This window comes from Phoxinus phoxinus (assembly GCF_949152265.1).
Source record: "Phoxinus phoxinus genome assembly, chromosome: 1".
Classification (NCBI taxonomy): Eukaryota; Metazoa; Chordata; class Actinopteri; order Cypriniformes; family Leuciscidae; genus Phoxinus; species Phoxinus phoxinus.
The window spans coordinates 11,450,838-11,477,740 of record NC_136876.1 but is presented as its reverse complement, the minus strand read 5'-3'; the positions used below and the strand labels follow the sequence as shown (position 1 = coordinate 11,477,740).

The 26,903-nt window shown below is 37.9% G+C and overlaps 3 protein-coding genes across 6 annotated transcripts in view; 1 reads left to right on the top strand and 2 right to left on the bottom strand.

Moving 5' to 3' along the window:
* LOC307000842 (CCN family member 1) overlaps window positions 1-26,903 on the bottom strand; it is a 249,198-nt gene that overhangs the window by 40,683 nt on the left and 181,612 nt on the right. The window lies entirely within an intron of this gene.
* On the bottom strand, window positions 3,513-11,097 carry LOC306997143 (von Willebrand factor A domain-containing protein 7-like). Of its 4 annotated transcripts, XM_079610262.1 has the most exons (8): window positions 11,002-11,072; window positions 10,444-10,559; window positions 9,332-9,535; window positions 5,685-5,963; window positions 5,407-5,500; window positions 4,380-4,496; window positions 4,014-4,191; window positions 3,611-3,779 (listed from the first exon to the last, which is right to left on the bottom strand). In XM_079610262.1, exons 2-8 carry the CDS (start codon window positions 10,471-10,473, stop codon window positions 3,665-3,667), a joined length of 1,017 nt encoding a protein of 338 aa, XP_079466388.1. In that variant the 5' UTR covers window positions 10,474-10,559; window positions 11,002-11,072; the 3' UTR covers window positions 3,611-3,664. The 4 variants fall into 4 exon arrangements, with proteins under 4 accessions (XP_079466389.1, XP_079466388.1, XP_079466390.1 ...); XM_079610263.1 differs by lacking the exon at window positions 10,444-10,559 and having other exon boundaries at window positions 3,513-3,779; window positions 11,002-11,097; XM_079610264.1 differs by lacking the exon at window positions 10,444-10,559 and having other exon boundaries at window positions 3,613-3,779; window positions 5,685-5,942; window positions 11,002-11,074.
* On the top strand, window positions 12,097-16,054 carry LOC307000661 (E3 ubiquitin-protein ligase TRIM39-like). Its single transcript, XM_079616428.1, has 6 exons — window positions 12,097-12,681; window positions 12,791-12,886; window positions 13,643-13,873; window positions 14,067-14,089; window positions 14,165-14,283; window positions 14,723-16,054. Exons 1-6 carry the CDS (start codon window positions 12,289-12,291, stop codon window positions 15,217-15,219), a joined length of 1,359 nt encoding a protein of 452 aa, XP_079472554.1. The 5' UTR covers window positions 12,097-12,288; the 3' UTR covers window positions 15,220-16,054.

The following is a 26,903-nucleotide window of genomic DNA, read 5'->3' as shown; positions in this document are numbered from 1 at the left end:
TTCTCTGTATTGACAGCACTCCAAATTTACAAAAAATTGAGCTCAATGTTAAAATTGACCGGAGTTCTCCTTTAAGCCACATTAAGCGTTCGTATAGCCTAATGGTTTTCTATGGGAGGAAAATGCTTAACCGTTCAAACAATGGGCTCATCTGATTTTTTGTACATATTAGCCTATTTGTTAGGATTTTAGTATCATAATGATTAGGCTTATAAATGCACGCACAATTATCAGTGAACTTGATTTGAACAAATGCCTTTCAACTTGTGTGTGCAGAAATTTGTACAAATAGAGAGTAGGCTATGTAGGCCTACTATACTGTTGTAGCCATTAAAAAAGCGCGTTTCATATTTGTTAAAATATTATAATGTTTTTTTTTTTCCATTTATGTTGGTTTATGAAAAGTGAACAGCATGACCGAGTAAGATGCGCAATATGAGACATGGAGCGGGTCAGACATGATTTTGACCGTGTTATCCTTTCTTTAAAGTGAATTTCGTTTTGTATAAATTGTATCTTAATTTTAATACATTTTTCATCAACCAATTGCCTGTATTTAATGAATAGGCCGACGAAACAAATATAACGGAGGCGCCAGCGCGCTCACTTGCATTGCACGTGAACTAGAGCACATCCTAACTTAACGAAACTCAGTGTATGCCTCACACAGACATGACAAATACACCAAATACACAAAGCTTGAAATGTCTTTAAACGAAATAATTCAAAAGGAAAAAGAAAAAGGCTAATCTCTGATAATCCATTATTAGGCTTATTTATGTGCATTTCTCTCTATAAGCGCGTTCACACGGAGATGGCGATCGTCAACTTCATCTTTGCAGCGGAGTCGACTTTTAGAGAGAAAACACTTGTTTATTAATAAAAATCAATACACGTGTCACCGGATTTGCACGCACACATATTATTTCGAAATAACGAGATACTGTGTTGAAATAACATTATTATTAATAATAGCCTACATCTTTGTTAAAAGAATTTTAAAAAATGAACTAGTTCATTTTTAGATATGTGAACTTAGTTAATTTTTTTTTTTTAAATGAACAATGAACATGAACTAGTTCATTATCATCTGTGTGAACTGAACTTTGAGCTAGTTCTTTTTAAGTATGAACGGGCACAACACTGGTTTGGCATAGTTATGACGGCACTCGACGGCGTATTTATGCGGGTTGTGTGCACGATGTTATTATTGAAAACGGAGGGGGGGAAATATTCGTTTCTCTAAATACCCGGCTATGTGTAAATGTGGCCTTTGAGGTGTTCCCTGGCGTTTTAATTATTTTTTCAAACTCAGCATACCCTTCCAGTAATAATTCTTGCTCTGCTGAGGTGAAAAACTGAGCTCGCTCTTTGGCCATGGTGAGCAGCCAATAGCAGCGTTGCTGATCAATGTTTCTACTATCGATACATATCCCCTTTTAAACCAGCGCATGAACGCGCAATTATCTCACTAACTCAATCCAGCTATAGCTACTAATCATAACCGGCAGGTGTGTTCGAAGAACCTAATTAGCCAGATCATGATTACCACGATTATATCATCTTGGATGTCTCGTTTGATCTCGGATGTTTTAAGCAACGTACGAAGAACGGGCCCCAGGTCATGATGGTTATGTGTTGATGATTAAATGACAATACTGTAGTGTCCTGATTCAGTGATCTCACCCAGCATTATAAACTGATTATAGAAGTAGGCCTACTTTATTCATTTTTCATTACAGTAGCTAATTCCAGTAGTGCTTTAATAATCTGAAGGTTTTAGAGTCACACAAAGGCAGGGTGCGAATACGGGGGAGCTAGGGAGAGCTCGGCTCTCCTGAAAACGTGATTTGTGAAATTTTGGGGGGTCTCTAAAAATATTGACAATGTGTAATTTTGACGTGCAATTTCAGTTTGGTTTAAAGTGATCATCGTGGATTATTATGTGTAAAATAGCAAAAATATAATTCATGCATGACGGCGATTCAAACCTACCAGTAATTAAAGTAACACTAAGTAGCTTTTCAACCTTCATAATATATTTCCAAGACCCTTGTGATGGTACATCGACTTAAAAGAAGTTAAATGACACGTCTGCCATAGCCTGACGTGGTCTGTATCGCTTTTACTGGCACTATGTAACTTCGGGTTTCGGGTCGGAACCCGTGCACAAAAAGAACTACAAAATTCGAGTGCTTTACGGCATACGTCACTCCCCCCACCACTTCCTCAAATTCGGACGCTTTTGTAAGCGTAAATCATGCATCATACTAACAATTTACCTTACACTAAAAGAGTAAGGGAAAAGTACATCACGCAAAACATAAGGTAACGGGTGGATCTGATATGGGGTGATTACAGACAGAACCCAGCTTATTTTTGGTTAAGAAACCCCTTAAATCAACAAAATAAACAAGCAATCATACATGTATAAACTTAAAATAATTGTACATTAACGAAAAGTTCACAATACTCAGGTTCAACAACGTGTATTGACAGATATATAAGGTTTATACACGTCGGGCAACACAGAGTTATTCAGCGCTGGAGGCGCGGCCGCGCTCCGATATACATCAAACAAACATTGCAACTCAATTCCACGCACATTTAAACCCCAGAAACCCAATGTCCCAGCAGATCAAATACTCAGTCAATCAAACATAAATTGTCCGGACTGAACTAGATGTCCTCCGCGAAGAGAAGGGAAAAACAAAACAAAACAAAAAGATACCGGGCGAAGCGTGGCGAGACGCCGCAGTCAACACATTTCCTCCATGAACTCACGCAACCTCGCCACAGTCTGTTTAGCCGCCGGGATGCTGTAGTAGTCCATAAAAACCCACGTATAATCCACAAAAAGTCAGTTGAATTCCTCAGGCCACCTTTACACAGAGCCCGCTAAACAGCCAGGCTGCGGTAGGCTAAATTATTTACGACAGCGCTAATGGACAATTCAGCTTCCAACCAGTAGGGCGACCGCAGAGGAAATGTTACTTGGTGTTACTTTAACTTCAATAAAGATACATGCTATTCTTGTCATGAGCATCAAGGTGTGGTGGCGCTGCGGTGCAGATTCCACTCATGTTAACTCAAAGATTCGTCGAAAAAATTATTAACGAGGCCATTGATCTGCTCGCGAAGTCCTTGAAATCCATTCTGGGTTAATTTAAGGCATGTTAATCCCAAAATGTTATGTGGCTGGGTTGTTATAGTTCTGCGTGACTCTCGATGTCTTAGGCCTAATTGAATGGAGGAATTATGGTATTCTTCTGTAGCCCGATGAGTAATTTAACCATTGTTCATGTAAACTCAGACAAAATGGTTTAAAAATGGTTTGTTCATCTCTTTTTGATCTTTATTTTAAGGCCTTATATGGTTCAATCCCAAATATATAGGATCTTAATGTGTATTTATTATACATCTGTGTGTTTTTGCTGGAGTCAAACATAAACTGTGCTGAAATTGGAAAACAGTTAGAAAGTATTTACTATGGTTACAGTATAACAACAAATAAATACATTTGGCATTTATTTTATTCTGATTTAAACATAAAAAGAAATTATGATCCCATTGATCACATGAGGAACAATATGAACGACAGGAAACCGAGATCTGAAAACGTTATTTAATGCACAGGTTAAATGTGCCGTTTCGCACACTGGCATTAAACCTCGACATACTCATCCTCACTTGCATCCGGATATCTCAGTTTGAAGTCAAAGAAAGAAATGAGAGGTTTCCATTCACTCTTTGGCTTTTCTGAATGAAGCCCCATCAGTCTGAGAGAGAAGAAACAAAGACCATCACATCAGGAACATGTAAAAATTGTCAATTAATAAAATGTAAATAAGTGTGTAAAGGATAAGAAGGTAAATAGACTTATTAACTTAAAAAATTATAATAATTGATTGGCTGTTCCTAAGGAGAACTTCTCAGAATGCCCGAATTGTCTTGACAGGATTTGCATCATTAATAAAATGGTTTCAACTCCTTAAAGTTGATAAATCCTCCACCTGAAGAAGTTGAGAGCTGGGTCTGTTTTCAAGCTCCTCCAGATCTTCTCCAGCAGTTGCACAGTGGCATCAATGGACACATTTGCAGCTTTATTATGGAGTGAACCGTGACTGGAATCACTGTAATCCTTATTTATTCCATCGGGATAATCAGGAAAACCTCCATGGCTGCACTTTCCTGTCAAAATGAAAGTCAGGATTTTAGAGACTTGTGTTACCTAACGGTTTTCTTGACTGTGTGATGATTGTTTTATACACTTCACACATAATAGCAAAGAACAAGTAGATGTATCCAAACCTTTGACTGTATAGTTCATATATAGGCCTATATATATATACACTGTAATCTGTGATCAAATCTCTTACCTTTTGGTCTGGATCTTCTAGCGTATCCTGATGTCAGAAACTTTCCTTTAATAACGCTTTCCTTAATATTTTCAGACGGTCCATTGGAAGAGTCATCACATGTCTCCATGTCCTCATCTGGAGGAAAGATAAAAACGTTTTATTGCTTTACATGTTTATGAGGACATTTATTGACACAATGCAATCTCTAGCAGCTTACCCTAACCTTACCCATCACAACTAAGTGCCTAAGCCGAACCCTTACCCTAAACCTACCCTTAAATTATAACCTTATCCCTAAAACCAAGTCTTGACCCTCAAACAGGCCTTTAAAGGGGTCTCAGAAAGTGAGGACCGGCCAAAATGTCCTCACTTTACTCTCTTTGTCCTCACTCCAATGGTCTAAAACTCAAACTGGTCCTCACAGAGATAGTTGAGTGTGTACATGCACCTAGAGGATGGATACCCGACCCAAGCCCGACGGGACCCGCAGAAATGTTCTCTGGAGTCTGAAGATCAATAATTATCGGAAAAAAAAGTTGAATTATCGATTCTCGGTCGCTAGGGGGCGCAAAATGAACGTTGTGGGAGGAGCCTATTTTACTAAAATGCCTATAACTCGAGAAGTAGATGAGATTTCTTCATAAAACTTGGTACACATGTGTAGGAGGCCAATCTGAGGTCACGATAAAAAAACTCGTCAATTGGCCACATGGTGGCGCTATAACACAGAAAAAAACATATAAACACCTGACCGTTTGTCCGATTGACTTGAAATTTGGTATGCAGTGTCTTGGCCCAAAGCCCCATGTGTGACCGCCATGGCCGCCATTGGCCAATGAAGTTTAAGCACCTATTAGGCGGGCAGAAAAATTCAGCCCGATCCATCCGCCCACACAGACACACACACAGACACACACACAGACACACACACACACAGACACACACACACACACACACAGACACACACACACAGACACACACACACAGACACACACACACAGACACACACACACAGACACACACACACACACACAGACACACTTACTTGCAGCGTTGGGTATGTTTTCTTCTGGATTGATCAGGGCAGTGCAGGGATCGGTGTAATTCAGCTCAATCCAGTCACTGTGACTGTAGAAATCCTTTCATTTATCAAACGACACGTGTGAATAAACAGATGTTCAAACTTTCAGTTCATATGATCTCTTTAGTAACTATCTCTGCAGTTTAACTGAAATCTGTTGGTCATATAGATCTCATAAATGAATACTTCTATATCATATTTGCATGATTCTCATTCAGAGCAATGATGAAGCTTTCGCTCACCTGTAAAGTGTGGAGGACTTTCCCAAGCTCCTCTCTTGCTTTATCAAACTCCTCTTTTTCTATGTATTCTGTGATGGCCTTCATTCGACTGGTTATTGATTGTTTTCCCTCCTGAAATTTTTCATTGTCAAAATGTTCTTCCGGATGATTACCAGGAATGTTTGCTATATCTCTCATCACATTGTAAAATGAGATAATTCTAATGCCCGTTTCAAAGCGACTTGCAAAGTGTTTTCGATTGCAGGCCTCTGCCAGCGTCTGTGAGTCCAGTGGGAGTGGCTGTGTTCAACAAAGTAAAACAAACACACACACACTCACATTCTTACTGTTCATATAGTTCATTGCCTACTCCAAGCTTATGAATAAATTTAATATTTGAAATCACCAATGAAATCTGACAACAACTCTCATTAATTGTTTCTAAACCTCAAATTATGAAATCATGCGTCCGAAATCGAATATATCCCTACTATATAGTATGCAAAAAACAGTACGCCAACAGAGTAAGTCAAAACACACAGTTTTCGAAAAACCGTGGGTGAAAAGTCCCCGGATGACCTTCTACTTCCGGTGAGATTCTGAAGTGTGCATTCGATGGACGCTTTACTGGAGAGGATTTATGAATGGAGGTGCTGGACGCAACTGACGCTGGTCACATGATAATGTCACGTGATAACGATAACATGGCGGATGTAGTGGGTCTGCCGGATTACATTCATACTTCACGCATTCATGCTATATAGAACATACTTTTTTAACAGCCACGAAGTAAGTTCAAGTTCAAATGTAGTGCCTACTCAGACAGTACGAGATTTCGGACGCAGCTTGACTGTTTCTATAGCAACCGGAGATTCTAACGGCAGCTGCAGTGACGCAATCAGTGATTGGCTCTTTCACTTAGAAGGCGGGACTTATTCCGCCATATTGCACGTCGCACTTTCTCCCATTTATGAGTGCACCATCTTTGTACATCTATAGTCTTTGGAAAAAAATCCCTTTTTTTATGATGATGATGATGATAATTAAAATGATTTGACATGATGATGAAACATGTTGGGTTTCTGTGGAATCTTGTCTAGGCCATTAAACAGTAAAGGTGACCAGGAGTATATTACATAAATTGAATTATAATATTGATGCCATTTAAAGTAAAACTGACCTCTACTACTTTACATCTAGCAGTTTGAACATTATGATAGAAGCTTATGTCTATTTTAACTTTTAAAACCAAACACAATCATTGTTAAAATGTCACACTTGTAGCTCTGCTAGAGCGCAACAGATTTCTGTACATTATGTAAGGAATAATTGACGACAGGCCGTTGAATTATTATAAAAATAATGCACACCCGAGGTGGTAATGCGGTCACGACGCGAAGCGGAGTGGCCGTTACACCTCGGGTGTGCATTATTTTTATAATAATTCATACTACAGCTTATACTACAGTTACCACACCTCGAAATATTGTTCAGATGATGTATTTCAAGACGTTTGTAAAGTTTTTGTCATTAAAACGCTCTTGTATGTAGGACTAATTCCTTGCGCATCTAAACCCATGCTCCATTGCGAATTCCAAAACGTAATTTTAGAGTTAGTAACGGAGGTTTGAGCGCTGATAGCAGAGTAATGATGGACACACACACTTAACGACTAGAAACATTCTCTGACTGTGAATGCAGCAGATTTTCAACACCACTGTGAACACAGACTGAACGCGCTGAAAACGCGTGCATGATCAGTCATAACATAAGTATCAAATTACATTCATAACCGGCCTTAGAGAGAAGCATGTGCGTCAATATTATTATTATTTTATAAATTGAATCCGTTTTAATTAATTCGTTCATTCTTTTTTTTCTATTAGTGACAGTAGACTAGACTAATAAATGAAACACAAAGCCCTTTTAACGAGTAGGGGAGAGTGGGGTGATTTGTGCCAGGGGGGAAGTAGATCCAGCCCTTGTTTTTGGAAAACCATAGAAGAAATTGGTCATGTGACCACATCATTTTGAAAAGCAATCAATTTTACTCATCCTCCAAAGAAGAGAGACACATGGCATGAGAGGTAAACACATTTTAGCTCAAAAAACAGTTTTTTTCTTTCAAAGTAAAATTTCTATGATTAAGGTTTTTGGATTGTAGTGTCTGAACAAATATAGACAAGTTTGAAAACATTTCACACATGTTTTAGTGCTTTAGCATGCTATACAATGAGTATATACAGTTAGCATGAAGTTCGCTCTTAACTGCTGGATCATGCTAGTTTTTCAAACTTGTGGGTCTGGGGTGATTTGTGTCAAAGGGCCTGGGTTAAGTTGTGCCAGATCCAGACCACCTAGACCTACATACTGACAGGGTATAATCTGGAGAAGTGAGGAGATGGGCATGCCTCATCATCAGTGTTTGACTTAGGCCTACCTGTCATTTGTTTAATTTAGCTAACACTGATTTCAGTTTTGAGTTTGCACTATGTTATTAAAGAGAAGTTTTATTAAGTTTGTAAGTGGCCTAAGTCAAAATAGGATGTTTAGAAATTAGTCACTTTATTCTTATATGTTACATAATTGACAGACAGCGTTCTATGTCAATAGGCATCTATTGCCAAAGCCCTTTTGCCTGAAATGATTCACAAATATCATATATTGTGTTGCTTTGGTGCTCTAAATGGTTGCTAGGGCGTGGCTTGATAGCTTTACAATGATCCTGAGAGACTGATTGGTCGTTTGAGTAAAATGAGCCCGCCCTCTTGTCTCTGTGACACTGTGATCCAGAGTTATGTTCAGTACAAAATCCCTATGCAATTTACCATATAGGAAAAACGCATGCTATGGTATTCTAACAGTTTAATAGGGTGACAATATCTAAATAAACCTTAAATGAGTAGTTTTGTATAGAATTTGTCTTGCTTTTAAATAACATTACAGTTCATAATAAATGTTCACAAATGTTCTTTTTTACTTCAGAAATCACTGGCACAATTTACCCCAACGTATTCCCCCAAAGGCACAACTTACCCCGCACCAGGGGCAAGTTGTGCCACGAGACCACTTTTTTCCCAAAAGCTATATTTCTGAAACAATTTATTTCAGATCCAAAGTTATGGTTCTCAGGGATGCAGCACATCCTGAAATATATGTACATCCTTAAGTTGAAGGCATTACTGTCATGGCCTCACTTTAAAGTCACTTTGAGTAAAAACTGGCACAACTCACCCCCCTTTCCCCTATAGGCCTATCAATTTTATTTATCTGTTATATTATCTTCAATAATTACGAAAACCCGTGCAACAGGACTATCAATTTATTTAAATATTCAGTTAAATTTTCTATTGATTATGTATAGGACTGTTTACTTTATTTATTAAAATTAAACTGCATGTTTTCATTGATTGTGAAGTTAGACATTGAAAATTGCAGATCAAGCGCATGGGGCTGCAGCTTTTTCTTGTTATGAATTGTATCGTATTGTCCGTTATTACAGTTGACTACGCGAAGTGATATGGAACTGTAATGAGGTCAAGACCTGCCGGAACTACTTTAGCCGTGCAGTTCCCTGAAAATAATTGCACACCTCAGAACGTTCGTCAACCAATCAGATTCAAGCATTCAACGGCCCTGTAGTATAAAGAAGTAGCCTATATTCGTACCGTTTTGAAGCCCGTGTCAACACTCTCGCAGACCTTTCCAGTCGCACGCAGGATGGCCAGTCTTGTGATGTCCTGATGACTTTTAGAGTTTGGCTTTTGTAAAATATAAAAGGTCTGAGCACCAATCAGAAGACTCAACAGAAGAAATGTGCTCCTCATTCTGATGATTACGAATATGAAAAATCTTCTGAAAAACAACAGATGCTGGGAGGGGATTTAAACAAAATATATTAGTAGAACATTTTTAATCCATTAATGTATATATTTTACACTGTTAGTTCTCCTTACACATTGTAAAGTTGTAGATAAAACAATGATTATTTGATAACATGATCTACTTAAAAAAAATTTTTTTAATTCAATGTTATTTGCGGTTTCATTTTCAAGTATTTGTGAAAACTACTGGTAATTTCTGACTGAAAGCTGTTTCTACTAGGGATGGCTGACGCGAAACAGTCGTTCCGAAGCTTTGCGAGATCCCGAAGCGCAGATGTTTCGAAACACTGATCCAAAGCGTGATTCAAAACACCCATGTCACGTGACTATGGCCAAATGAAGCCTCGAAGTGTTTCACAAGTGTTTCATCAGGTGTGATCCGCCGAATCAGCGTTTGATTGACACGGTCGGGAACAGACCACACAATCGCACATCTGTATAAAAGTGAAAGCAACGCATATTGACCTCGTGGGTTTTTGTCAGAGGAGTTTGATTTTGAGATAGCGGATTTTTGGTGACATATTGACATTTATAGTGCGAATTGTTTAGTTATATTTAGGCTTACATTTAAATTTACACAACACATTGACTGATAGGCTAAAGACACAGAGTATACATAGTGACACATTAATAGATACATAGATATAAATATATATAGACAGCTAGATTAATAGATAGATAGATACATAGATAGATTAAAGATAGGGATAGAAATGTCAACATCAGACCCATCAACATCAACACCAGTAGAAACACAGGACAGTTTATGGGAACTTTTTGATACTCGTATCCATCAAACCCAGATGATACACAATGCTACAGCTGATGCCACAGTGGAAGTGAAAAAATACATCAACGATGCGTATTTGCCCAGAACTCATGATCCACTAACTTACTGGAAAGAGAGAGCAGTAATCTTTCCTCATTTGTATGTCATGGCTAAAAAATATCTTTGCATTCCAGCAACAAGTGTCGCTTGTGAGAGGATTTTTTCAAAGGCTGGAGAAATTATCTGTAAAAAAAGAAGTAGGCTAAGTCCTTCCACAGCAGAGAAATTAATATTTTTTAATAAAAATATCTAAAAAAGTGAGACATTGTGGCTTGATTTATTTTATTAATATTAATTTTGCAGGACCAAAATAACATTATGCACAGTGAGGAGCCTATAGGTTACAAGATTCACATATTAGAAAAGTACAATAATAAAAAAACAACAACAATTTTAATGGCTCGTCAAGGTTGTTTCAGATCAACACCTGCAAGTGACCACTAGGTGTCACCGTGGAAACGGGTGTCGGATTGATTCGAAGCCTCGAAACAATATGGACCATTTGGTTCAACTGTTTCATTGCTTCACGAAGCCTCGATCTGCCCATCACTAGTTTCTACTTCAATTGTTCTTTTTTTTTATTATGTGAAAATGCAGAGAATATTTTAAGCAAATTTATATTTACCTCAGCGCAGCATTCTCAACTCTTCCTCACACAGCAAAATCCCTGTGTTAAATGAACACCGCTCTGTGTTTATATGGGACCCATCAGCAGGGTGTTAAAGTAACACTGAAGCAGTGTTAGAGTTAATGAGATAATTAAGTGATTAATTGAGTGATGACTGTTCGATTATTGAAGACACCTGATGATAACAAGAAGAATAACTGAAGAAAAGCGAAAGAGAAGAACTACACCTGACTTCCAGCCATAGATTAAGGGGGTTTTCACACTGGTTCGCGTGAATGTGAAAGCAACACGATGTTGAACCAATATCACATTGTAACGTTGACTCAAGGCATCACCATTGATTTATGGTTGAAAAAATAAATACATAAAAATCAACATTAATTGCGGGAGTAAAATATATGTTGATTCAATGCAGTTAACATTGACACATTAATATTATTTTGATGGTTGCTGTCTATCTGGGACCATAATCTAACACACCTGAATCAGCTGATCAATGTCTTCAGGATTACTAGTAAGCTACAGACAGGAGAGTTTATCAGGGTTGGAGCTAAAATAAACCTAAAATTCTCGGGACAGGAGCATGTGTCCAAATTTTAATCTTAACCGTTCTATTTCATCAGATACGATCTGTAAACAGGGCTTTAAGTGTAAAATACCAAACTTGTCCTTTAATGTCGTCTTTTCTCTTCAGTGGATTTCATCTAAGGCTGTGTCTGAAGTCAGTTGTAGTTCTTGTGTTTCTGCTCGTCTCTTTTTCTGTTATCTTCTTTCCTTCAGTGATTCTGCTTGTTAACAGCAGGTGTTCATCACTAATGCTCAATCATCACTTAATTAATCACTGAATTATATAATTAACTTGAACTCTGATTCAGTTACTTTAACACTCTTTAGAGTGGGACAAAATGTTCTCTGAGCAGAGTTAATTTAACTCTGGGGAATTTGCTGTGTGTGGCTTTCTGTGAACAGGGATGATAGTGGTGGATTTTAGGAACTAGTCAGTTTTAGAGAAAAGATTGAGCAACTCCAGGCTCTTACAACACTTACCAGGAAAATACTGACTTCTTGTTTCTCCTTTATGTCACTGACTTTGTCTTGACAAAAGCAATAAAGAATCAGTAGTCAATGAAGAATGAAGAAGAAACACTTTCAACAAGGATTTATGCTGGTTGCTGAACAGATAACAGATATTTGTGATTCTCGTGGTTATTCATTTTTGAAACCTTAATTTTGAGTCCTTGATTCAGAAAGTGAGAGTAAAGATTGCTGGAGCTCTAAGAAAAAATGGCTTCACTATCTGAAGACTATTTTTCTTGTCGCTTGTGTAATGAAATCTTCAAGGCTCCTGTTCTTCTGTCATGTAGTCACAGTTTCTGCAAAGAGTGTCTAAAACAGTTCTGGAGAATCAAGAAAACTCGGGAGTGTCCTGTCTGCAGGAGTTTGTCAAGACATGAGCCTTCAAATAATCTTGTGTTAAAGAACTTGTGTGAGTCGTTCCTGAAGGAGAGACATGAGAAGCGTTCATCAGTGTCTGAGGAGATCTGCAGTTTACACAGTGAGAAACTCAAACTCTTCTGTCTGGAGCACAAACAGCCTGTGTGTTTAGTGTGCAGAGATTCACATAGACACGTTAATCACACATTCAGACCCATCGGTGAAGTGGTTTCGTCATATAAGGTAAGATGTATTTACAGATGAGGATAAACACTTGTTAAAGCTTATGTATTGTATAGTATAAGATCATAATAAAGTGTGGTATCTTATAGATTTTCTCTTTAAATTCCAGGAGGAGCTCAATACAGCACTGATATCCTTACAAGAGAAACTTCAACACAATGAAAACATTAAAGGAGAGTTTGAGAAAACAGTTCGACACATCAAGGTGAGGATTGATTCTTTTAACATATTCACAAATTTGATACTGAAATAATTGCTTTTCTATATTGACACAAAATATATTCACACACACCCACGTTTTTAGTCATTCGCATATGACAATGATCAAGCGTGGACGCCTCTCTCAGTTGGTTATTAAGTAGTGGGTGGGACTAATGCGCCAGTGCTAATCCCATTGGCTAGTGCATGCTCACTTTACGTGTTTTCATCTGAGGGATAGTTGCACGTCAGATTAATGGTTGTGCCAAAAGGTACACTGTAAAACCTTGCTGTAAAAAAAGCCACATTCTGACAGTAAAATTAACTTTTCCATTAAAACAGTAATATACCATAGAAAACCATGTATTCCTGGTAATATTTGTCATTTTCGAGAAAATAGCTTGCAGGAATATACTGTAAATTAACAGCGCTCAAAGTCGACACTCAGAGGATGTGTTCAAAATTACACCCTATACCATCATTCACTATTCCCTACATTAGTTATCTGGAAATATGCAAGCAGAATCACTGAAGGACAGAGAAGTAAGAACAGAAAAAAGAGAAGAATTAAGTCAAACTTATTTTTATGTGTAATGGCTGGAAGTCAGTTGTAGTAGTTCTGTTTCTGCTCGTCTCTTCTCTTTTTCTGTCCTTGTTGTTCCTCTTTCCTTCAGTGATTCTGCTTGCATATTTATAACAACATACTGCAAAGTAGATTACAGTAAAGAATTGTACTATGTGAGTGAATATGATGTGATTTCAGTCTCAAGCTGAGCTCACAGAGCGTCAGATTAAACAGCAGTTTGAGAAGCTTCATCAGTTCCTCAGAGATGAAGAAGAAGCTACAATCACTGCACTGAGTGAGGAAGAGGAGCAGAAGAAGCAGATGATGAAGGAGACGCTGGAGGAGATGAACACACACATCTCAGATCTTTCACACACAATCAAAGACATGGAGGAGATGATGAAAGCCAATGACGTCGGCTTTCTGAAGGTCTGATTTCACATCATTGATTGATTGATTGATTGATTGATTGATTGATTGATTGATTGATTGATTGATTGATTGATTAATTGATTGATTGATTGATTGATTGATTGATTGATTGATTGATTGATTGATTGATTGATTGATTGATTGATTGATTGATTGAGTTGTTGATGATAATGGTGTGTTTGTTCAGCAGGAGTTTCCAGTCTCAATGGAAAGGTGAGTGATCTGCTGGTGTCTCTGGTCTCTCTGGTTCTGATCCACTGCAGTTCTGACTCCTGAATGTTCTTTCAGAGTCCAGATCTCACAGCCGGATCCACAGATGGCTTCTGGAGCTTTGATTCATGTGTCACGATACTTGGGCAACCTGCCGTTCAGAGTCTGGAAGAAGATGCAGGACATCGTCCAAAACAGTGAGTCTGAAGAAGATCTGTGCGGTTACACACACACACTGGAAATCAAGCAGAGGTGGACAGTTTTTTTTATTTTTTTACATTTGTAGTAAGTGAATATCATAATATTTCTTGTATGTAATGAATCAAGATATACAATGAATATGATTTACTAAGAATATTTTGTCCTCCCAAAGGATTAGGTTGAAACTTGGTGACTTTTGTCACATTAGCTATGTAAACGGACCAAAAAATCATGGACAGGCTTCGAATAAAGGGTTGTGGAAAAAAATTATGACCACTATCATAAAATCCCCTCAAAATTCAAAATATGATCAAAAAATTTAATGAACCGGTTTAAAAACCAAAACCCAGAAATGAACATAATTTTGTACCATTTTATCGCCTAGGCCTAATATGAAGATCAGAATAAAAGCAGCTGTTGATTGTGTCTCATCAGCTCCTGTGATTCTGGATCCAAACTCGGCTCATCCATCTGTCGCCCTGTCTGATGATCTGACCAGTGTGAGATACAGCTGGGACGAACAATCGCTTCCCGATAATCCAGAGAGATTTGACTTTCTTTGTGTTCTGGGTTCAGAGGGTTTTGACTCAGGAACACACTGCTGGGATGTGGAGGTTAAAGAGAGTTCATACTGGTGTCTTGGAGTAACTACAGCATCAAACCAGAGGAAGGGAGGTGTTTTCTTTCACACTGATGTCTGGAGTGTGTGGTACCATCAGAATGAACTGCTTGGGTCTGGTTTTCATGTTGAACAGGATCTTGAACGTGTGAGAGTTGATCTGAACTTTGACAGAGGAACGGTCTCGTTCTCTGATCCTGTAACTAACACACATCTACACACATTCACAACCACCTTCACTGACACACTCTTTCCATTCTTTAATTGTGATTGGTTTTCCCGTCTGAGGATCTTACCAGTAAATAGTCAGTAAAGGTTGCACCAAAATATGTTTGTTTGAGCTCGCCATTATGGTAATCAGTGTTCCACTTGTTTGGGCACTTGGAACTTAATTCTTATTGTAATGTTATTGTAATTTTCTTCCTGTCTCATATCTCTTCTGTAATCTCGTCTAAATGGGTCCAATGGCGGTATCCTAAATGGACGGGTGAAGGTCTCTGCGCGTTACTGTCTTTCCACATGGCATTGTAATTTAGTTCCAATTACCTGACACAATTTCAACACAACCTCAAATTTTGGTTAGATTGCCAATTGGTTATTGGTCAATTGACCCTTCGCAGGGAGTTGATTGACAGGCGATCTGACCAATCATACTTCTTCATCCGCTGTTTTGTCCGACAAAGCAGTCGGAGAGTTAGTAGATTAACATGGGAGGATTTTAACTTGAGAAACGGAGTGTACTGACGCCTTTCCGCGGTTAAAACAACATTCCTTCTTATGTTCATTCATGTTTATTTGATGCTATAAATGAACTAGAAGGAAGAGATGATCAGTTCACAAGAAGCTTTAACTGAGGCTCTACAGCGATCTGTCAGACACATTAAAGATGTTACACATCACATTAAAGGGTCTCACGATCACAAGCTCATCAGTTTTTGGTCAATAAACAGAGGTAATTGGCTAATTACCTGAGATGGTCGCATTCACGCTTACACAATCAAAGACACCTTGGTATAGCCCCCATGGAATTGCATACACTTGAATTTAAGGTAACAATTACTTCAGGCAGAGGTATGACCACTTGTAACATTAAATTAAAATGGAAATTCACTTCTTGTCTTACTGCATTAAACATTTTCCTCTACATTATTACTTAGCTATCAAGAATCAGTGTTTGACTCTCAACAATGGTGACAATCAATGAAATGCTTCATGCTGGTACCAACAACCAAAACTCACCCATATCTCCCAGCATGCATTGCAGCATTAATAAATTATGCAGCTGGATTTTTACACTTGAATTAGTGCCAAATATTAGTCGTCACTAATCTGACGCAATCTTGCGGTAACATACAAATCCGTTTAATCTACTTGGAAAAACTATGTCAGGTAAATGTATCATGCCAATTTCATAATCAGTTCAAAGATAATAAATACAAAACATAAAATGCTCTGGAATAAAGAGAAAAGATGCAAACTTGACATTAGAAAATACATGATGCTGAAGTCTTTGAGGTCCTTCAACATTATGGGCTGATCTGAGTTACAGAATCGCCCTGAGCCTCTCGCTGCATTTCCTAAGGACCCAGACAGAAACTTCTTTCACATTGAAACATTTGCTAACAATGGGAATTTGCATTTAGAGTTTACATTACCTTTTGGGAGCGGGAGGCCATTTGCCTGGAAGATACACCCTCCTCTGTGTGCAAGTTATCTCTAAACTCTTAAAAACTTTATTAGCTTTTTTGTTTTACTTCTATGGGGATGAGACCTTTGTACCAGTCGCACTGAGACATTTCAAATGATACCAAACATGTATAATACTGTATGATAATTATTTACATTAAACCATATAGATGTTTGGGTGAATAACTGGTGATCTCAGCGTGAGAGAGAGAGATGACATGGGGGAGGTGACTGACTCGGGATGCTAGTTTCTCAAGAGAGAGTCAAATGTTAATTTCCAGGAAGGTCCTTTGCCTTATCGGGGAGTGGTCGTTCCTTAACCAGACTGCCCGGCATTTTCTAATTTCTCAATTCTTACACTTCCTAAAAGTGTGTACAAGATTTTTTTCACTCTAGTCGGGATCATTTAGATGCAGCCTTGGCACTTCACCAGGCGGGGTCGCTGTTACTGAAGCTTCGAGTAATGAACCTATTTTCAAACCAATTCTTCTAAGTGGTTCAGTGCTTCACCAACGCTTCATTTCTCCATCACTATCAACAACTACACCTCATTTAATTCTCAAAAGAGATTTATAGGCATTAAGTTAGTTGTAATTGTTGTGTTTCATTTTCTGAGAGTGCAAGCATGATGTTGAACCAACATCACATTGTAACATTGACTCAACGCCATAACCATTGATTTATGGATGAAAAAATAATAATAATTTCGACAATAATTGCTGGACCAAAACAGATGTTGATTCAATGCAGTTAACATTGACACATTAACATTATTTTGATGGTTGCTATTTGGGACCCTAATCAAACACATTTACATTTAGTCATTTAGCAGATGTTTTTATCCAAAGCGACTTACAACTGAGGACTACAGCAAGCGAGTCATCGTGAAGAGGCAAAAACAACGGAAGAAGTGCTCAAAATACAGTGGCATAAGCCAGACAAGGGAGGATTAAAGGAAAAGGAAAGAATTGGGGTTTTCTTATGTTAAGTGCTTGCGTAAGAGCTGAGTTTTCAGTTGTCTTGTGAATGTTGTCAGAGATTCTGCATTCCGGACGAGGGTAGGGAGATCATTCCACTACCGTGAATGAGAATGTTCTGGAGAGTGATTTTGTGGCTCTCTGTGATGGTACCATGAGCCGCCGCTCATTGACCGATCGCAGGCTTCTGGTAGGGATGTACCCAGTCAACACTTTGATCTCACAGTGATCTCTCCATATGATCACAATGTGAGGTCACAGTGAGTTAAAAGTGTAACCGCACTGTGCACTCACTGTGTGCTCATATTATGGTCACAATATGAGCTCATCCCAGCTAAAAATTTATTGGACGTGGACTCCAACATCACTCAGATGTCAAATTTTGGTTGAAAATTAAAATTGGGTTGACGTCTAAACATTTTTTTGATGTCAGGATCCAACTTTATTAAACAACTCCACAAATAGCATTACTAGCTTCACTTATTACAAAAAAAAAGAAAAGAAAATTTGAGAAAATTTGAGAAAATCGCAAATTGTAAGCCACCATTATGGAGATCATTGTTTGCTTTAGTTGGGCTCTTGACCCTTATATTAGTAACTTTAGATTTTACTTGTCTGCTGTTACTGATTAATAACAGTCAGAGAAATTGTGATCTGATGGTCTCGGTTATGTTTTGGCATAATCATATTGTGATCTGAAATGACCAAAACATATTTAGATAGTTTGGTTTAACTTGATAATACAGCAGCTCTCTGATTCTAAATCATATGATTTTCAGTCATTTTACTATAATCCAATAATACTTGTTCTGATCAAAAACACACTCATCAATAATCAGCCTGTGAATCTCAACAATGGTGACAAGAATAACGCATGTTGCAGTGGCTGCCACCAATCAACTCATTAATGGCTCCCATCATGCATTGTGGAATTAATAAATTATGATCTGATTTGTCGAAGTAATTTCCTTTTCATAATTGAATATTTTGCTCATCACCATTGTTGAGATGCATAGTCTGAATCTTCATGTCTGTGTGTGCCTAAAAGGAAGGTTTTATTTTTTTCAAAACAACTTTAAAATAAATTATTCCGTATTTATTTATCAAAAATTCTGGATATTTATGTAGAACCACAGTTATGCTGTAATAAACAACTTAAAACTAAATCAGAAATAAGGGTTCAGTGATCAAGTTCAAATTATGATTGTCATAACATAACCAATTGATAACTTTTTTTCTTTGTTCATCTGTCTGTTATAATAACAGCAGGCACACAAAATCTAAAGTTAATAATATAAGGGTCAAGAGGCCAACTAAAGCAAACACTGATCTCCATAATGGTGGCTTACAATTTGTGATTTTCTCCTTCTGTGATTCTGCTTGTTAACATCAGGTGTTCATCACTAATGCTCAATCATCACTCAATTAATAACTTAATTATCTCATTAACTTTAACACTCTTGAGTGTTTATTTAACACTCATATTTTAACACTTTACTCTCTTGAGTGTGGACTCATATAAACTCCCAGGAGTGTTAATTTAACACTGGAGTGCTAGCTGTGAACACAGTTTTTGCTGTGTATATACTTAACATTTTCTTTTTCTTTAACAAACACAACAGCCAGAGAAAAACTAACATCAAATAGTCAAGGCCAAAGAGCCCAACTAAAGCAAACACTGACCTCCATAATGGTGACCAAACCAAACAACTACTTTCAAACCAACTTCGACATCTAAACCTCTTTTAACCCTTGTGCATCGTTCAAATTCCCATCCTTTCGTTATGTTCGTGGCTGAAAACAGCCACAACTTTAAACTGCTGTAAAAATTGATCAGATAAATATTTTTTTGAATTTTTTTTTGCATAAATCTATTAATCAACCTCAGTCCTGTTCAAAACTACTAAATGTTTTTTAAAAAATTAAGATTTTAACTCTTTAATTGCCAAATTCATAAATTATGTCGCTGATTTTGGGGGTAAAAAAACACAAAATTACTTATTTTCAATATAAAATGTGATTGTGGACTGGATTTTTTTTTACCTTTTATCACAGTCTTGGACATGTCAAAGATTAGAAACAACATTGGTTTTGATGCATTGTTAGTTTTTGTACAGCATCAGATTTTAACTTTTTCTCCCTCATTTACTGTTCGTGGCTGTTTTTGCCCCATTGACTTCCATTATAACCACATTTTTTGATTGCAAAGCCATGACACCATAAAATCATGCATTTTTGATTGTTGGTGGTTTTCCCTGTTGGGCAGAGGTAAAATTAGTATTTCTTACTGTTGATAACCAGGTGGCACCATTAACCCTTTAGATAGGCCTGTGCAAAAAAAAGCTTAGTTTCTGGCTTTTACATGGAGTTATATGGAGTATTATAGCATAATAAAGTGTGTGTGTGTGTGTGTGTGTGTGTGTGTGTGTGTGTGTGTGTGTGTGTGTGTGTGTGTGTGTGTGTGTGTGTGTGTGTGTGTGTGTGTGTGTGAGAACTCACCTTGATGCGTCTGAGAAAATCTAAATATGCAACTCAGCTCTCAGAACTACATGGAGTAAACAAAAAACTAAGTAAGTGTATTTATGCATCTGCCTTTTGATGGTGAGAAATGCAGACTAAACAAAAACTAAGCAAGTGGATTTAAACACTTGCATGCAAGCCTGCTGGTCATTTGATGGTGAGAAGAGCAGCAAGCAACATGAGAAAGGGCTTGACTTGTAGTGAAGTTCTAGAGATGATTCTGCAGCCTGACCCCTCCAGCGAGCTGCAGGATGTGTTGTCTTCTCCCTCTGACACCACAGACTCAGGAGAGTCAGACCATTATTTGGATGTGGCACCCTCATCTTCCTCTCTAGCTTCCACTGAAGGCAAGGGGGATTTCGGAGGATCCTGGGTCTGGGTGGATTGGGAGAAACGGCGAAGTGTGGTTTTCCACCAACGCGGAGACAACTCCCTTTCTTCAGCCTGCCAGAGGCGTGACTTCATGGGCGACGCGCTATGCCATCGCAAGGGTCCAGAACATCGATTCTGTGTTCAATCTGTTTTTTTACGGGCGCCGCACAATGAGAAACTGGACCGGGGTGGACTCCACAGATCTCCGTGCATACATGGGGCTACTGATTTTGGCCGGCGTCTACAGGTCCAGAGGGGAGTCCACACGTTGCCTGTGGGATGATCGCAGTGGTCGTGCGATTTTTAGAGCCACCATGTCCCTCTCAAGATTCAAGAAATCAGCAGAGCTCTGCGTTTTGGAGGTTGGTCATGCTGACAATGAGGTCAATCATCTCGTCGGCCCTGGAGTCACGCGCCTCTGGCAGGCTGAAGAAAGGGAGTTGTCTCCGCGTTGGTGGAAAACCACACTTCGCCGTTTCTCCCAATCCACCCAGATCCAGGATCCTCCGAATCCTCCTCGCCTTCAGTGGAAGCTAGAGAGGAAGATGAGGGTGCCACATCCAAATAATGGTCTGACTCTCCTGAGTCTGTGGTGTCAGAGGGAGAAGACAACACATCCTGCAGCTCGCTGGAGGGGTCGGGCTGCAGAATCATCTCTAAAACTTCACTACAAGTCAAGCCCTTTCTCATGTTGCTTGCTGCTCTTCTCAACATCAAATGACCAGCAGGCTTGCATGCAAGTGTTCAAATCCACTTGCTTAGTTTTTGTTTAGTCTGCATTTCTCACCATCAAAAGGCAGATGCATAAATACACTTACTTTGTTTTTGTTTACTCCATGTAGTTCTGAGAGCTGAGGTGCATATTTTGATTTTCTCAGACGCATCAAGGTGAGTTCTCTCTCACACACACACACACACACACACACACACACACACACACACACACACACACACACACACACACACACACACACACACACACACACACACACACACACACACACACACACACACACAATTATGCTATTATACTCCATATAAATCCATGTAAAAGCCAGAAACTAAGCTTTTTTTTGCACAGGCCTATCTAAAGGGTTAATGGTGCCACCTGGTTATCAACAGTAAAAAATACTATTTTTACCTCTTCCCAACAGGGAAAACCACCAACAATCAAAAATGCATGATTTTATGGTGTCATGGCTTTGCAATCAAAAAATGTGGTTATAATGGAAGTCAATGGGGCAAAAACAGCCACGAACAGTAAATGAGGGAGAAAAAGTTAAAATCTGCTGCTGCACAAAAACTAACAATGCATCAAAACCAATGTTGTTTCTAATCTTTGACATGTCCAAGACTGTGATAAAAGGTAAAAAAAAATCCAGTCCACAATCACATTTTATATTGAAAATAAGTAATTTTGTGTTTTTTCCCCTCCCAAATCAGTTACATAATTTATGAATTTGGCAATTAAAGAGTTAAAATCTTGATTTTTTAAAAAACATTTAGTAGTTTTGAACAGGACTGAGGTTGATTAATAGATTTATGCAAAAAAAATGGCAAAAAAATATTTATCTGATCAATTTTTACAGCAGTTTAAAGTAGTGGCTGTTTTCAGCCACGAACATAACGAAAGGGTAGTGAATTTGCCCAGAGTGTACTGTTGAGTTTTTGAAAATTTTCAAAGCATTTTCCTAAAATATGTGTAAAAATAAGCTTTGTCACCAAAAATCATTCCATTTGCTGAAACACGGAAAAAGTTATGGCCAAAATAAGACTCAAAAATACCCCATAGTGGCTGAAAACAGCCACAACAGCACATAAGGGTTAAGAGGATCAGTCCTGTGTCTGCTGGGAAACTTCCCGCTTAACCCTTATAATAATGTTAGGGGATAATGTTCTATCAATGTAATCACTAAACATTTTAAAAATGTTTTTAGAGACTGTTATCCTACTTTTTAGGAGAACATTCTGGTAACAAAAATAAAATTAGCTACAGAAACCATAACATAATATAATGCTCTCAAAACATTCATAGAACAATAACATTTCTAGCTGGGATGAGCTCATATTGCGCCCATGAGCACACAGTGAGTGTGCTGTGAGGTTACACTTTTAGCTCACTGTGAACTCACATTGCTCACGTTGTGACCACATGATGAGATCACTGTGAGATCACCGTGTTGACTGGGTAGACTCGTAAGAGCGAGTGAAAGTAACTCGCCTGAACCCAATCAATGTATTCAGGTTTACTAGAAAGCTACAGGCAGGAGAGTTTATCAGAGTTGGAGCTTTTTTTATGCAAGTTTGTGGTCTTTGTAACAGTGTTTACTGAAACACATAATTTGTTGTAAAGGAAGCCAGAAACAAAGATGATCAGATGATATAGTTTTAACCATCATGAATGATTCTCTAATCTCATCACACACCAAAAATGGTTATTTGTTAATAGATTATTTTCACCAACATTAATTTCATGCCACATATCAGCCATTCAAATTTGTGATTTTTAAAATACATTATGGATAATATTCTTTTAGACACACACACTAACAGCAAGAATTAGCAAATGAATCTCCCAGCTCCAAAAGCCCTTATTCATCTTTATTTCCACTAATAAAACTTTCTAATGATAGATATTTAGGCTAACCATGATAAATAAAACGTATGCCATTTATTTTAAATGAGTCGTGACCTGGATCCCTCCAGTGAATCTCGGCCGTTACCACCAGCACTGGTACATTCCCCTGCGTTCAAATAACCTCTGACCTCTGTGGTACCATTGTAACCAAAACACATTTGGCACTCATTTTGCTGTGATAATTCAGCAGATTTTATTTGACAAATTTTCATATAAGGAAATTCAAGAAATGACAAACATAATTTAACGTTTTTGCCCATGAAATGGCATTCAATGATTGTATTTTAATTCTCACTTGCATCTGAAACACTTGATTTGGAGTTAAAGAAAGAAAAGATATAGGTTTCATATTTCCTATTTCCCTTTGGCTTGTCCTGATAAAGCCCCATCAGTCTGAAAAGGAATAAATAAATAAAAGTTTAGTTTTTAGTTGAACAGATCATGGTAATTTGATTCACTGTCAATATTTGTTTTATTTTAACAGCAGCGACATCACCCCTCCAGCTTCCTTTAGTTCTCAGAAACCTCTAAATAAGACTGCAGGTATTCTGGATGAATTGAGAATCACATTTTTTCCCCAATTTAAAACGGAGGTCATGATTCTCCCACAGCTCTTTCTAAACATCTTATTAAAATATAATTCACTAGAGGTTCTGACAAAATGTTTATATCCGAACTATAAACTTTTATCCCAGTACTCCTGTGATAATATGTTTAACACAGAAATAATGATTCAGTATGCTTGCAGTTTGTGAAGCTGTTTCATAATGTTCACTGTGATCGTACTTGTCAAAGATCGCCTGGGTGTTTGAATCGAGATATTTTAACGATCAGCTCTAATACTAGGATTATAGGGCGACTTTAACTGAAGTAATGCCCCATGTGTACCTGTAGAAGGTGGGCTCATCATTACTCTTCCAGATCTTCTCCAGCAGTTGCATAGTGGCAGCGATGGCCATATCTGCAGCTTGATTATGCAGTGAACCGTGACTGGAATCAGAGCCATCCTTATTTATACCGTCCCAGCCTCTCCCAATGCCAGTTGAGAGGTCTAGAACAGTGGTTTTCAAATCCAGTCCTCGCGACCCACTGCTCTGAACATTTTGTATGTCTCCCTTATTTAACACACCTGAATCAGATCATCAGCTCGTTCGAGAGACTCCACGCAGCAAAATCCCCAGAGTTAAATTAACTCTGCTCAGAGAACATTTGGTCCCTCTCTACAGAGAGTTAAAATAACTCTGAATCAGAGTTAAAGTTAATGAGATACTTAAGTGATTAATTAAGTGATGATTGGGCATTAATGATGAACACCTGCTGTCAACAAGCAGAATCACTGAAGGAAAGAGAAACTCAAGAACTACAACTGACTTCAGCCACAGCAAGATCTCAGCAGAGGAGGATTAAACAACTCCACAAACAGCATTACCAACCTAACTTATTACTAACCAGACTGACTTTATTTCTGTCAGACGTCTACAGAAGGTCTTAGTGAGAATGAACAGAGGTTTAGATGTTGAGGATCTATTGACATTTTTTGGTTACCATTCTTGAGACCAGTGTTTCCTTTAGTTGGGCAGTTTTACTCTTTATTTTTTTTTGTGAGTTTGTGGTTTTTGTAACTGGTTTTACCAAAACATGTAAATTGTTACAAAGAATGCAAGGAACAAAGGAAAAAAGTTTTCAAAAACAAAAAGTAGATTAATGCATTTATCTCATCACTGTCCAACAGTGGTTATTTGATGTTAATAGATTATATTCACTAACAATACTCCCTTGCCACAGATCGGACAATCTGAATTTAGATTTTTAAAATGCATAATGGGATTTTTTTTTTTTAGACACATACATCAATAATCAGCATATGAATCTCAACAATGGTGGTATGTTTCATTCCTCAATGCATGCTGGGAGCCACAATAGTATAAAACTGGATGCAAAACCCAGGATGCATTGCGGCATGACACATGTCACCTTTGTTGAGATTCATTTGCTGATTCTTGACATCTGTGTCTTGAAAGAAAAAAAATCCCTGTAAAGTTTTTTAAAAATTCTAAATTCAAATCGTCCAATCTGTAGCGAGTCTACACTCTACTAATATCCAATAACCACTTTTGGACAGTGATGAGATAAGTGCATTACTCTACTTTTTACAAACTATATCACCTGATCATCTTTGTTTCTGGCTTTCTTTGTAACAATTTACATGTTTTGGTAAAACTAGTTACAAAAACCACAAACTCACATAAAAAAATAAAGAGTAAAACTGCCCAACTAAAGGAAACACTGGTCTCCAGAATGGTAACCAAAAAATGTCAATAAATCCTCAACATCTAAACCTCTGTTCATTCTCACTAAATCCTTCTGTAGACGTCTGACAGAAATAAAGTCAGTCTGGTTAGTAATAAGTGAGGTTGGTAATGCTGTTTGTGGAGTTGTTTAATCCTCCTCTGCTGAGATCTTGCTGGGGCTGGAAGTCAGTTGTAGTTCTTGAGTTTCTCTTTCCTTCAGTGATTCTGCTTGTTGACAGCAGGTGTTCATCATTAATGCCCAATCATCACTTAATTAATCACTTAAGTATCTCATTAACTTTAACTCTGATTCAGAGTTATTTTAACTCTCTGTAGAGAGGGACCAAATGTTCTCTGAGCAGAGTTAATTTAACTCTGGGGATTTTGCTGTGTGGAGTCTCTCCAACGAGCTGATGATCTGATTCAGGTGTGTTAAATAAGGGAGACATACAAAATGTTCAGAGCAGTGGGTCGCGAGGACTGGATTTGAAAAGCACTGGGGCCTCATTTATAAAGCTTGCGTACGCACAAAACGGGGCTGAAAACATGCGTACGCCAGTTCCTGCGCAAAAGGTGGGATTTATAAAGAAAAACTTGACGTGAAAATATGCGCACCTCCACACAAACTCTGACCCATGCGTAGGCACATTTTGAAGACAAAGCAGTTTGGCGACACTGATGGTGAGTTGAGGAATTGACTGCGGATAAAGGGAATTAACCCTTTGCAAAATGGCAAAATTAAGTTTGACATATTTGCTCATAAGTCCCAGTTACAACAAAAAATGTTGAGACAAACTTTAAGCTGGCTTGAGAAAGCCGGACCAGAGAGTTTGAAGAAGTTTAAAGTAGTTTGATGTGTAAAGTAGGTTAAAGTTTGATAGATAGATAGATTAGTAAGAAAGAAAGATAAGTTAGTTTGAAAGATAGATAGATAGATAGATAGATAGATAGATAGATAGATAGATAGATAGATAGATAGATAGATAGATAGATAGATAGATAGATAGATAGATAGATAGATAGATAGATAGATAGATAGATTTAGAATGGTAGTTTAATTGAGTCTAGGGATTCAGGGAGTTTAGATTTGCACTCTGCAATGTAAGTCTATGGGATTTTTATGATTTTTTATATACATTTTTAAGAAAACTGAAAGTCAAAACAGTTTGAAAAGATATAACACACCAAGTCAGAACAGTCTGAAGGTCTGACCCAAGTTTGTAGAGTTAAAGCTCTTGGAGGAGTTACAGTTGAAAATGTTTAGGTCAGAAGAATAACATTAAATCACCATTATGGGTGCTAAAGATACATACATGCATGTTTAGTTTAAAAACATAAAAGGAACTATATGCTGAAAGTACGTAAATTTAATTTCTTTCACTTCCATTCTTAAATGGATGTAGGCCTATCACTCATTATGGTTTAAAAAACACAAATTTCCTTGCTCCTTTAATATATGCATGGCTAATGAGGTAATTTGCATTGTCTATATATGGTTGAATGTGGGCGGAGA